This window comes from Astatotilapia calliptera, chromosome 7 (assembly GCF_964374335.1).
Source record: "Astatotilapia calliptera chromosome 7, fAstCal68.1, whole genome shotgun sequence".
Taxonomy (NCBI): domain Eukaryota; kingdom Metazoa; phylum Chordata; class Actinopteri; order Cichliformes; family Cichlidae; genus Astatotilapia; species Astatotilapia calliptera.
Genome location: NC_137428.1, coordinates 60,569,022 through 60,582,548, shown reverse-complemented (window position 1 = coordinate 60,582,548; position 13,527 = coordinate 60,569,022). Strand labels below are relative to the sequence as shown.

General features: G+C 43.7%; 1 protein-coding gene across 9 annotated transcripts in view; it reads right to left on the bottom strand.

The window, feature by feature from the left end:
* frmd4a (FERM domain containing 4A) overlaps window positions 1-13,527 on the bottom strand; it is a 94,934-nt gene that overhangs the window by 3,811 nt on the left and 77,596 nt on the right. For 6 of the 9 annotated variants that reach the window (XM_080304761.1, XM_080304763.1, XM_080304759.1 and 3 more), the window contains exons 8-22: window positions 12,975-13,058; window positions 12,801-12,866; window positions 12,315-12,372; window positions 11,987-12,073; window positions 7,344-7,419; window positions 6,252-6,394; window positions 5,965-6,106; window positions 4,340-4,473; window positions 4,104-4,226; window positions 2,475-2,706; window positions 2,165-2,221; window positions 1,831-2,068; window positions 1,446-1,604; window positions 901-1,224; window positions 237-820 (exon numbers count right to left, since the gene is read on the bottom strand). In XM_080304761.1, the coding sequence (XP_080160887.1) occupies window positions 237-820; window positions 901-1,224; window positions 1,446-1,604; window positions 1,831-2,068; window positions 2,165-2,221; window positions 2,475-2,706; window positions 4,104-4,226; window positions 4,340-4,473; window positions 5,965-6,106; window positions 6,252-6,394; window positions 7,344-7,419; window positions 11,987-12,073; window positions 12,315-12,372; window positions 12,801-12,866; window positions 12,975-13,058 (2,507 nt within the window). Of the gene's footprint in view, window positions 1-236; window positions 821-900; window positions 1,225-1,445; window positions 1,605-1,830; window positions 2,069-2,164; window positions 2,222-2,474; window positions 2,707-4,103; window positions 4,227-4,339; window positions 4,474-5,964; window positions 6,107-6,251; window positions 6,395-7,342; window positions 7,420-11,986; window positions 12,074-12,314; window positions 12,373-12,800; window positions 12,867-12,974; window positions 13,059-13,527 lie in introns of all 9 variants that reach the window. The other 3 variants (XM_080304762.1, XM_026176131.2, XM_080304758.1) reach the window with 2 other exon arrangements.

Genomic DNA, 13,527 nt, shown 5'->3' with positions numbered 1-13,527 from the left:
TAGTTCCAATAATCTGAGGAGCAAAGGAATTCAAACCATGCTTTACATGTGGCGATGGCCTCGGTTTGCCTTTTTGTCACGGGGTCATTTGACAAAATTAGTGACAGCAGGGATGTACTGCATGCCTTCTCAGTGCAGTAGCGTGACAGTCTCATAATCTCAAGGCTATGAGTATGAGGCTGTGACCGCTGATATCGGTTCACCTGTTTAAGATAAGGTTTCACGATGAGACCTACCTGGTGAGCCTTTGGCGAGTGTTCCTACTCTACTTCCTCGACCATGTCCCAGAGTTCCTTGCTGTGACCCAGTCTCAGAGGATGTGGATCCCGAATGTGAGTGACTCCTCTCCTTTAGGCTCCCTGAAGACCTCTGGTACCAGCACCGCAGTTCTTCAGAAACGGCCGCCCTCCCACCTCCTCCGCCTCCACCACCCTCTCTCCCCAATGATGGAGTCCTTACGATCTGAGAGCGTGACGGCGTAAGTCGGCCGCTTCCCTCTCCTCCCTCCTCTCCCCCCCAAGCCTCTTTGTACAGTCCCCCAGCCGTGTAGGAACTGGAGGTCTTGAACTGAGCCTTCACGCTGTAGTGTCCCTCCTGATCACTCTCCAGGCTGCGCACCACCACGGGGTTGGGGCTGCCCTCTACATATAGAGGGTACTCTTTGATGCGGTACTGGGAAGAGGGCTGGCTCTGGCTGTGGAGGTAGACTCCATGGTGTCCCCCTCCCACTCCACTACCACCTAATCCTCCACCAGAACCGTTCTTAGCTGCCAGATTTGGCATTGAGCCAGAGTTAGAGGAACCCAGGTGACCTGCAGACCTGCAGAGAAAACAAAAAATCATATACGACAGTCTCACACATGAACATATATATATATATGTATATTTCCCTGCTCTTACCTGTGTCTTTGCCTCTGCCTCTGCCTGGCTTTGGAGGGTGAATCTTCTCCCAGAGTAGAGTAATTTGGGTTACTGCCAGGGGGTCCTCCAGAGGGGTAATAATGCTCCGAGCTGCTTTGGCTGGTGCAGGATGAACAGTCATCCAGTGGGTCGGAGCCATTGGAGCTGCGTCCTGGGCCGAGGAAGAAGTCAGGGCTGCCCAGGGTGTGCGGATGTGCTTCGGAATCGGATGCCAGCAGTTTGCCCTGGGACTCAAGGCTGGAGCTGCGGTTCCTAAAGTGCTGAGAAAGACTGTGCAGACGGGTGGGACTGATGTCCACTGACCTGTGAGAGTTGGCAGAAATACTAAGTGTAAAGACTGGGCTTAAAAATCTACTAACTTATTTAACACAGAAACTGCTGTAATTTCTAGTTAAGTAAATGGAAAAATCGAAAGAGCAGCAAAGGAGAGCTAAAGTGAAGAGGTCCAATGGCTTATTTCCAGTTGGGAAACAAGGCTTAGTCAGTTTACCTGCCAGGAAATGATTTAAGGTATATCAACTGACCTGGTGGAATGTACATAGTGCGGGGTCCTGGTCCTCAGGTCCGGAGTTGATGGCATGCTGGACTGAGAATTCCAGTGAGGAAGGCTCCTAATGGGGCTGCTCTGCAGAGAATTACTACCCCCTGCTTCTGCACTGCCCGAACTCGGGAAACGCCTGTGACTAGACAGAAGTTAAATAAGTTACATTCAAAATAAATGCAATTATTATCATCAGCATCCACTGACTTTCTACATTTTCTATCTGCAGTTCCTCTCTGCAATTATACTTCTTGCACACACACTCCTCTAACAGTAACTTGAATGAACTACTTGTTGTCTAACTCTGATTAAATATAGCAAGAGATCACATTGCTATATTACAAATTTAAAGACAAACTCACTCATACCTCGAGTGAGATGAGCGTTTCTTGACTTTCTCATAGGGCTCATCCAGTGATGATTCGCTCCACATCTTGGGTTTGATAGGGGATTTGTCATAGTCAGAGCGTGTGTAGTGCAGGTGTCGCAGGCCATCCAGGGACTGCGGTGGAGGGGGGCGACTGTGAGATGGTGGTCTTGGAGGGAGCCCCTTATGAGGTGAAGCTACTGGAGAGAAGGTGGGGGTACCTGTAACTTGAGGATCATCTGAAACAAAGTAATGATTGGATTGGATTAGACATTATATTATTATTAGGAACAGCACAGCTATCAATGGGAATAAGGCGAGGGATGGAAACTCACCGTCATCCAAGACCAGTGCATCAGACAATGAGCTGTCTTCAGAGCCAATATTGGCTTCTATAGGACATAAAAACAAAAACAAGAGGTTACAAAATCTAAAAGCTTTTGTGTCAGTGTCATTGTTTTCAGATCTTTATTATATCAATAGCAAAAATACTGAAAATGACTAGCCTCGCCATACAATGGGTGGGTTTATATAACAGTACAGATAAGAATATTGCTGTCTGTGGTGGCAATTACAGCAAATTGATATGACATAGATATGAAAGCGATTTGATTTTCCCTAAGTGAACAGGCAGTTTATTGGTACCTTCTATGATAAGCGACGCTCTCTGCGTAGGCTTCTTGCCAGAGCGGACCCGGTACTCATTGATGGAGTTCTCAATTTCCTGGAGCTTCTTCAGTGCATTCAGATAAGAAGTCTTCCTCTGTTTCTTCAGCTTTTTACTGCTTACGTGAGGATCGCTGGCGAGACGCCTGGCTGCCTCGGTAATCTGTGACTGAATGGCAAACTCCCGCTCCAAACGCTCAAGTTCTTCTTCCTGGCAAATACACAAACATGATTGCAAACTTAGAGTAACACAAGCACTAAGTTACTGGATCCACTCGCAGCTTTTAGCAACAGAAATGTAGGAATGATCCAAAAATAACAAGTTCTAGTTTGCAGATACGGATTCAGAATAACTCTCCCATGCAACGTAGTTCGGTTATACACATACAGAAAGCCTTGCCAGAGAAAACACACTGCGGAAATCATTTATCTGTGCTGCAGCCGTGCATTTTCTCACCACTGGATAATCTCTATTGAGACACTCTGTCCCCAGTAATAACGCCTCTCCATCAATCCGTCCTCTCCTCTTCTACAGCTCTCCTGAGACTTCTCAAATCACACAGGTGAACCAAGTAAACATATTCTGTTTAATGCACTGTATATATACTGTGTTGCCTGCACAGTAAAATATATACAGACATACCTCTACTGTTAAAACTCATGAACATGACAAGAAAACAAAGTCCTGTGACACACTGTGTCCATCTAGCACGTAATTCCTTCACTGACATCTGAGCGCGCACACACATGATTTCACTTGTCTCCACAGAGGCAGAACAATGATGTATTCACTTGGGTTGACTTCATAGTGGGCTACCTCATTTCTGAAGAATCCCTCTCACTAACAGTGGCTTTACACTACAGCCGAGCGGCTTCTGTTTCTGTGTGTCTACGAGTTTAAGGTACTCCGTGTAGATCAAGAAACACCGTTTGTGCTTGCGATGCACTTTTGTGATATCGTGTCCCTGGATTCTTTTCAAAGCACACAAACCTCTGTGGAACACACCCACATGAATGCCTGCACACATGCAGGAGCACACACAATCCTACTATCACCACTTCCTGTGGTGAGAAACCAGCCGGGCTATATTTAGAAGTTCTGCTGCTCTGGAAAATCTAACCGTGGCACAAAACCGGCAGCGAGACAAAGCTACTTTACAAGATCAAGATGTCTCAGATTGTGGCTTTTCAGGGTTCTCAGTTTTCTTTGTTACTTCAAAATTAAATTCTGATAGAATCAGTTACTTTATTATCATGTGAATCCTCATCCCACTACATTTTGAGAGTAATATGTAGAGTATATTAGCTTCATTTAAATCCTAAGGAAAACCTTGATTTGCTCAGAATAACACAGAGCCCTTAAACAGCACTACTGTTCAGTGCGGACCATTAACATTACAGCTAGCTTAAGAGGAGATAAACTCACTAAACTAATTAACGCTGACATATTCCAGCTGCTGCATTACACCACTTGGCCAAATACATATACTATTAGGTATTCATTTCAAATGCTGACTCTGCTAAATGAGCTCATGTTTTTATTTGGGGAGTATGAGACTGGAGTGAGAGATAAGGTGCCAGTAAAAGAAATGGAAGTTATGGCCTCACCTCTCCCTTAGGTAGAATTTTCTGCTCATCCAGTTTGAAGGCGGTACCGATCTTCCGTCTCACAGTTGGCGGCTCCTCTCCCGGATCCAGTGGATATTCCTTTGGAAGCTTTCCAGTCAACTCCTGGAAAAATTTAAGGAGAAGGAAGGTAGGAAGTGTGAGGCCATTGAAATGAGATTAGAAAGGATTTACGCTTTTCAAAATATTCACCAATTCAAACAATTATTTTCACTTACCGCCTCCCGTATGCAGATGCTCTTGAGTTCCTCTAGTCTCTGCTTTAGCGTTTCCTCCAGAGCTTCCTGTCTGGCCCTCAGCGCTGCCAGCATGTCCTTCTTAGCCGTCTGGGAGCTGTCCGATTCCTGGGAGCCTGCAAGGTGCAAACAACACATAAGTGAAGACAGGAGTCAGAGTACTGTTCTGAGGCAGAATCTGAAGCAGAGGGAGAAATAGCTTGTGCACCTGCTAGTCTTGCAGGATGTTTACAAGGAAGTGAGTGGAACGTTTCGATAAGGAAACTGAGTTTTGCTGGTGTGTTTGTGCAAGTGTGTGAGTGTTTAAAGGAAGGGGCAGTTTAGGACAAAGTCGGTGACGCACATCTCCAAGACCCCGAGGTGGTGCCAGTCTTGTTTGAAAACAACTCATACCCTCCCACTCACACTGTGTTTCTTGCTCTCTCATTGACCCCTTATGTGGGGGTGACGGACGGATGGACACGCAAATACTAAAAAGTACTGGTGAAAATGTTTTGTTAGAAATAAACAGCTGTCTATAATTCTTAGATGAACCCAAATTACTTCTGTTTTGGAGGAAAAAAGCCTGCACGTTGAAAGATTTCTGAAGACTTTACAATTTAGATGTATTTCGAAAGCCCCGTTTAGACGTGTCACAGATGTGTCACAGTTCCCGTTCATGCTGTTTGACTAAGATCTACCCTAGTCATCAAGAAATCAACACCGTAGTCACAAAAAGAAGTGACAAGGCACAGATAGACAAAATGAAGAAACACTGAATGATATGAGGTGCGAACAGAACTACAGAAGAACGCAGAGGAGGATAGAGAAAGGTTAGGAAGGGATATATGAGAAGAGCAAGGGCTAGGTGGAGGTGAAACAGAAGGAAGGAGTAAATCTAACCGAGGTGATCAATGGCGAAATGACAAGCCCAAGCAGACAACGCATACTGAAAGGGAACTGTGTTCTTCCCCGGCAACAGTAATTGACTCAGTAAAGTGTGAAATACTTTAAACAGCTGACCATGTAGTTATGTACATGCTAATCATAGATTATGCTTGGCTGGACTAATGCATGCAACTTAAAGTGATTTATACAGTAGTAGCGAATCAGGTTACAGTACTGGTGTTTCTCATCAATGGAATTGCTGCACTTGATTTCCTGGCATGGAACACATTGTATGTGGCTGTATGGGAGTAAAAGGGCATTTTTCCTCCCAACTCTAATTTTAGCTAGTGTTACAAATCTTCCCGTCAAACTTGTTACTTGTTCAGCACCGATAAGCATTGTTTTAAAGGCCACGCAAAGTTGTTCACTGACCCTCTGCCCCTCTCATTCTCTCACCCACTAAAATTAGAGGAGTCGGGGGCCTCTGGAGGATGAGTCTGTGTGACATGGGAGTGGTGTTCTATACATACTGAAAGACACTGGGTGTGGTGTGAGCACAGTATATGTTTGAGAACATTCAACACAGAAACGCTGGTCTCTTTCCAGTCACAGCTGTTTCTGTCTCTCTGGTTGTCAGCAGGATTCCTCATCATCAACAGATGCGAGCACAAAGACAAATCTTTGTCGGGGTATTTCCCCCTCGTGGTTATTTTCCTCTGAAGCAGCAAACACGCACTGACCTGAGGAGAGCAGGCTGCCACTGCTGCCACTGATGATCTTGCCCTTGCTGCCCATGTTGGCCAGTTTGGATGTCTTCAGTGTTCCTGTTTCTGTCAGGTCTATGGCAATCTCGCTCAAACTCCTCGCTGCATGGATCTTTGACTGTATGGACGAACATGGACAGGCTGTGTTAACACATCTGTAAACTGTTAACCCACCACTCCTGCTGACCATGCCTTGTAGAATTGTAATTATTTCGTGAGATCTATCGTACGCTTTGACTTAAAACGTCGTGGGAGAGACTGACCTTGCTCTGTTTGCGGTCCAGGTAGAACTGGTGCTGGCTGATGGCCATGGCCCAGATGGACTTGATGAGGGCAGGACAGGCGTACCAGGTATGCACAGCAATGCCGCTGTGACCGAACGTCCTTCTCGTTACCGACGCCCTACAGTAGGAGCGGACACAAAGCCTCCTTATATACACTGAATAAAAAAGATGGCTACATGTTTACAGCAATGAAAACACTCCCACTGGACTGCTCCAGTGACTAGTGCTGCTACTTAGAGAGCGAGCTTCTTTTGAAGCCTGAGGAGAACTGTCCTGATAGAGATACATTTTGCAAAGCCACACACGATGTTTCCCATTGTTTAGTCATCCTTTTTTAAACACACATCTGTAGCTGAGCAACAGACCAGCTCCCTCTAATGACAGCTTCCTTTAAAGAAAACACCGCTGCTCTCTGCTTCACCCTGTCTGTCTCTTTTTCTCCCATTCCCTCTGTCATTGGAATAACACTCCACACATATAGCCATGTTAAATAAACACAAGAGAGGTCACTTCCTCCGCAAAAGAGCTATCGCACAGCCATCTATCCTTCTGTGGTCAACTACCAAGGGTTTTAACATATATGTGTGCATGTTTGTGTGCGCGAGCACTAGAGCGCGTGTATTCTTTGCATGCATGTGGCTGCACGAGCGTGTTAATAATCAGCCTTTCAATCCGTGGCGGGCTCCACCAGGACATCCTCAATATCTTGCACTGTTGCCAAGACAAATTTTTCAGCCATTACTCAATTAGATTCTATCTCTCTTTCCGTGTACCGCGCAGTATGGAATCTGAATCTCAACATATTGACTAGGGCCGCAGTGGTAATTTACAGTAAAAGCTACTGGAAGGCATTTCTTAACTGATGTAAGACTTTTATGAGTTCCAGATATTAGGCTTGAGACCACAGATCAATTGCAAGAACATTCATCATTAAATTTACTGATTTAAGATCACGATCGTCCAATGAGGACTTCTGGACAAAGAGGACACGAATGCTTGATAATTAAACGGTTTCTTAGAAAAGAACGGCATCAAATCAATCTCAGCTTCAGTTTGTGATATAAATTTACCTCCTGGGGTCATGAACTTCCACCGAAAACTTCTTCTCTCTGAAGTAGAGGTTCTCCAATTGACGCCATTGGAACACCTGAGATTTAGGAAAAACAGAAACTCTTCAGGACTTCTCACAGAAAAAACGTGCTTCACATTAAATCCGCGCAGCTTTCAGCCGGGTCTCTTCACTGTATGTTCCAATTTGTTTTGAAAGAAAATGCAATGGGTAAGGAGGAGGAGGGGGGGGGGAATCGGGGCTGAAAAGGAGGAGTTGGTAAGAGAGGAGGACCTAATCTGGAGCTCTATGATCAGGTCCAGACCAGGCAGTCGTGTCCACAGAGGATCCCAGCACTGGATGATCTCACTTTGGAGATCTCACTTTCTTTTTGCCTCCTTTCCGATCCTTTGACAACCATCAGCGCCGCTCTAAAAGAAGCCAAACCCAGCTGGGCAAGAAAAGTTCCCTCTAGACGTACTCCAAAACATATGTGTATCTTAAATCCTCCCAGGCGCAGGGAAGCTGAAAGTTCTGAGGTGGTGGGTGCTCACCATCTGTAAGCATGTGCTTGTGCTGGCGGAGAGAAAGTGTGTAAAGTTAAGTTTCCTCCTCTCCTAGAGCTTTGCTAGGAGCGTTAAAAAGTGAGGGGGCGTTTGTGCCTCCCCTCCTTCTGACCCCTCCTCCCTCCCTGAGGGACTGTGGGCTCTGCTCTGGGCTGCGGTTGTGGTGTGTGTGTGATGAGGGGTCTGGGGCGTGATACGGGGGAAAGAAGCTTTTTGCGGTCCTGCCGATTGAAGTGCCCTTGCTTTGTTTAGTCAGACCTCTCTGCCTGCACACACAGACATTCAATGTCTGAGTGTATTTCGTGCTTGGGAAAGAGCAGTGTCGGCTGCTTAAGAACACAAGACGGTCTGCATCTATCAGCTGTAAGAGACACACAGAAACATAAAACGAGTATCAAACAGGAGAACAGAAATAAGGCGAAAACGAAAATGGGAGGGGAAGAGGAGAAAGGGTGTGAAGGGAGGAACAGGTCACAGCCGAGGAATTTTAACAGCTTGGGAAAACAATGGACAGAAGGATGAGAGGGAGAAAAAGGGGGGGGGGGAATATTATGAACAAAAAAACCCAAAACAGTCATGCGTGCCTGTGGGTGCACGATGAAAGAAAATCAGTGATCTTATCAAAACTTTTACTGTACTGCACGTTGTCAATGGAGTGTTAAGTGCTAATGTAGCATGCTGCTAAAAATAGCAGGCAGAGTAGAAATGGAACGAGTGACTGTGTGAGTGTTGGCTACATATGGGCCAGAGCTGTGGAGATTAGATAGGTGTTTGTAACTGTTTGTAACTGTGTTCAAGCACGAGACCACTAAAACTGTCCTCACTGTCAGCTGGACAGACTTGCTGCAATTTTGAAAGTGCACTTTGATGTTTGCGGATAAGCTGTACGTGTACGCAGAAGGTATTTGAATCTGTTTGAGCCACCTTATTTACAAAGAGACACAATTATGCCACCCTGAACTTTAAATTTAGCCATTTTTGCTTTCAAGTATATACCAGATTATGTAAGTACTCTTCTTACATAAACCTATTGTATTAAAAAAGACTTTCTTCTGTTAATATCTTGAATATCTGATAAAAACATGCTGGCAGCTTCTTCCTCGGGAACTCCAGTGAAAGCCGGCGGGTGCTGCTGTTATCAGGCTGAAGGTTCGGCATGTGCGTGTGGATATAAATCCTCTTCGATTTGGCTGTAGAAGCCTTACAGACAATGGCACAATCAGACACAGACAGAGGAAGTGACTGGTCATTATTCATAAACACACGAGGTGCCCGTGTGCACGGAGCCACGTCTGTCTCACAATAATGTTTGCACACAAAAACACACATCCACTGGAGATGAAAGGTCACATCTGATTGAGTGTAAACGCCTTTCTTTGGTGTAGCAGACTCCCAGAGGCCCACTGAAAGAATAGAAAGTTTAAATAGCTTACATTGGTTTAACTATAGTGTAGCCAGGTATTCTTTTCTATAACTGGAACTAGGAGTCCCAAAAACTATTGTTTAACCCTTGGGTGGGGTTCCAGTGCGCACCAGTTGTCACAAAACTTGTTGTTCAATGTTTCGGAAAAAGAACACAAAAACAGATGCTGACAAAGACGAAGGGGTTTTTAACTTAAATATTCTTATTATTTAATCATACTGTTTTTTCCCGGTCTGTGACTAACAGACTCTATCATCTCTGCTTAAGTAAGTCACAAGACACTAATGAAGTATTAGAACAGTGTGTGGGTCCACTGTAAACCCCTGCCATGATGAACTGTTCTAGTGTGTCCGCTTTTAGCATGTGGTAAGACTGGAGGAGGTATTTTAAAACCACTAATAAAAAAAAGTTGAGGGTGTGGTAGGTTGCTTGCATTTAGAAACAACAGGATCTCCCCTTATAAAAACTAACTAATTAAAGAGAACTACTTTTAGTGCACAGCTATTGTACACCACAGCGTGAAGCTACTCTCTAATTCATTAGGGTTTTTTGTTCCTGTGTCCAAAGACAACAGCCCCAAAATGTCTCATAATCAGCGTTGCTCCTCCATCTCCCAGATTTACAGTAATGAAAACTTTAACAGTGGTTGCACTGTGAGTCAGTGATTGCTGGAATCCATCTGACTTGTGGGCTGACGAATCACCAAATCTGCACTTCCTGCAGTTAAAATAGTGGTGACACTCACTTACTAGCATTCGAATGACCTTCGTCTTTTCTAGAACACATCTCTGGAAAGAAGAAGTGCTAACTCTCTTTTATCATCTGATTATTGAACAAACCTTCACTGTGTTCAGTGGAGTTTAGCTGAATATGTAATGTTTTATTAACCCTTTAATGCCTAGTGTGTAATATGTGATGCAAAGTGTGTTTTGAGACTTCTAAATCATCAGCGAGATTTTTTTCTCTCCCGAAAACCTAAATAACCCAGATTCAGCAAATACGATAGAAATTAAAAGTCATATATAGAAATAAAAATGTGAATAATTTTTTAAACAAATTTGTCAGTTTTTGGTTTCAGCTTGAGTCAAAACATGATAAAGAGGCCCAATCTCACTCATTCTCTGCTCTCAAATGCATGGAAGAAATAAGGGAGGGTGAGTATGAAAGGAGAACAAAGTCAGGGTGTCAGCACCAAAGCTTAATGGACCTTGAGTCACACTGACTGTTGCTATGGCAGCTGAATGCTTGATAAGCTGGCACTTCTCAAAAAGTGGCCCCTGCTTCTGTTTTCTCTGTCCAGACAGAGGTATAGTTTGCTTGTTGTTTGTTTGTTCCTCAGCAAAGGTGCTGAAAAAATACTGGATAGAATGCCATGGAAGCTGGCGAAGAAGAACCAGCTCGGTTTTTAAGCAATAGCGTTATAGCATCAGTCTTAGTAGAGAGCCCTTCTAGTTTTTGATGGGAATTACATCGGACAAATATATACCATTGTTTACCTGCCTGAAAAATTTACAGCAAAGAAAAATGGGAGGGAAGGGAAACCTATATGGAAGGTTTTCACTTCACTTAATTCTACATTCTTTTAAACAGTGTGGAAGGGAAGTCTCCTGATTTAAAACTTCAGGACATGTTTTCCTGATAGGTTTATGGCCTCAATTGTTACTTTTTAGTCTACAAAACCTATATATATATATATGTATGTATATAAAATTAATGCTACATTGTGATTGAGAAGTTTCTGCTGAATGTATGTTCCAAAAAAGGTGGTAACAACCAAAATGCTCAACTCAGAACTTCTAAATATAAATCCATAAACACATGGGTAGTGTCAAATCGGTTACTTCATATATAAATACCAGTCCATTCATGCTGCACAACTTAACTTTAATTTACAGTGTAAGCCTGTGCTTTATATCAAAAAAGTACACGGTTTGCAACCAATCCGGAGTTTTCTCAGAATGACCTGGTGATGTGAGATACACAGACTCCTTTTTTTCATCACCATGGTTACTTAACACCAAGGAAACCACTAGATTTAGCACACTTGAATGAGACATAATTTCAGGCTTGGTGACTGGAATGCACTAATTATGACACACTCAAAACACGTTAGTGGCAAACAGGAAAGCATTTGGGTGACAGGAAGCATTCGTCAGGATGGTGAGTTCAGTGTTCAGTCCATTTCCTGTCTCTGAGAGTGTGCATCTGTTTGTGTATGAGTAAGGGTCTTAGTGGGCAATCAGTGTGCAAGGACGCTGTTAACACAAATAACATCTTTCGAGACAAAGGTGAACGGCAGAGATCAAGGCTTGAAACCAGTCTGGAAGTCAAAGGTGAGGTAAGAATTGTTTTTGCAGATAACCCACACAGTGAAATGACTGGGAGGAGGCAGAAATAAATTAAGGACAGGATGCAAAACATTCTAAGACTGAACATCTCCAGATAGTAATAATTATACAACATTGTTAGTGCTCTTTGCAAACACAATACATTTGATGACTGAATGGAACAATAGGCGATAGGAACTGTAAAAAAAGAAAGACAGAGAGCTTTCCGTATAAAGCAACATGTTCCCTGAATAAATTCTCTTCTTGGGGTGAAATAAACTGAATTTAAAAAGTGAAGGAGGAACGGTTTAGTTTGTGCGGTAGATAGATCAGGAAGAGCATTATCTCACCTTCCTGGGCTTAACTTTGTCCTGGTAATCATACTGAAAGATGCCTTTATAGCTCAGACCCAACCACCATGGGATCCCCTGCTTGTCCTGTAACACAACAAAAATAACTCAGGAACGGCTGTGCATCTGTGCAAGACTCAAAGGGGAAGAAAGGGAAAGTTAAAGAGAGGTAGAAAAAACTGCACAAATGGAACAGTAAAAATTTAAGTTCCATCATGTGTGCAAAAATCCCAACTGGGTGATTAGAGATCCAAAGTGAACAAAAAATGTGTGTGGTGTGCGGTGCATGTGTGAGAAAAAAAGAAATGGCAGAGCAGTAAAACTGTACCTTTACAGAATAGTAATGCACTCCATATGTGGGTAGAGACTCTACAATGCTCATATAACTGTGAGGAGCAGAAAGAGAGACATGTAAGGGTTACAGAGAAGACAGCTTTCAATATGCTGGACCAACATAACTAAAAGCATAAGCCCCCTTCACACAAAGCCCCTGTTCAAGGCAGAGTGTTTGTGTCTTTATTCCCCCTCACACGTCTAAGTGAAAGGTACTGTACAAAGACAGAACTGGGGGGAATTGTTATTGTGCTTTTAAGGCTTCAGCAGAGGTAGTCACAGAACCGATTCAACATCTGCGTGAAGGGTAGAGCTGGCATGGCCATGCCACACTAAACCCCAGTGCAGTTGTGTGAAACACATAATGCTTTTACTGGAGTCACAAACTGGGGTGACACTCCACCAGCCAAAATGTGGGGGATTTCTTAGAGGCGTTACCACCTTATCTCTGTGTGAATACATAAGACATTTACACACTTACTTAACGATTGCCTGCCCTCTACTCTGCCCGCTGAGCTTCTTGTAATGCTCTATGACCCGATCTTCACTGTAGGGGGGTGGGATAAAGAGAAAAGAGGAAAATATCAGCAAGACGATAAACAACATGTGAACTTATAAAACGTTTGGTGGGTTTTTCTGGGTAAAAGTGTCTCACCAGTAAGCCAGTGACGGATGCTCCTTTAGGGCCTGGGTGGGTAGAGCAGGCAGCTTTTTCAGGTCAGACCTAGTTGCATCGTTACTGTGAAAGAAAAAGAGCAGACTTGATCAGCGACACTTATTCTCAACAGTTTCACACAAACCTGGAAGATATCTATCAACTGTAGAAAGGGGACAACTTAAAAAAAGTTGTCAATTAAATATTAAAAAAAGGATTTTCTCCAAGTCTTAAAATGAACTTTAGAACATTTTGGAAGAAGGGACATTTGGTTAAGAGACAGGAGTAAATGTCCACGGTCTAAATGCTTCTGTGGTCTGTCTGGACAGCTGCGGAGAGTAGACACTGACAGCTGGAAGCAGAAGAAAGAAAAGAGCGACAGAAGCTGAGACACAAAGATAAAAGAAAGAAAGATAAAAGGCGATACAAAAAAACAAAACAAAACAGGAATGGGACAGGAAAAGATTAAGACTGAGAAAGACTAAATGAGACCGGGAAGCATACAGACAGCTAAAGTAACTTGGCCCCAGATTCAGTTTTCAGACCTCCAGCG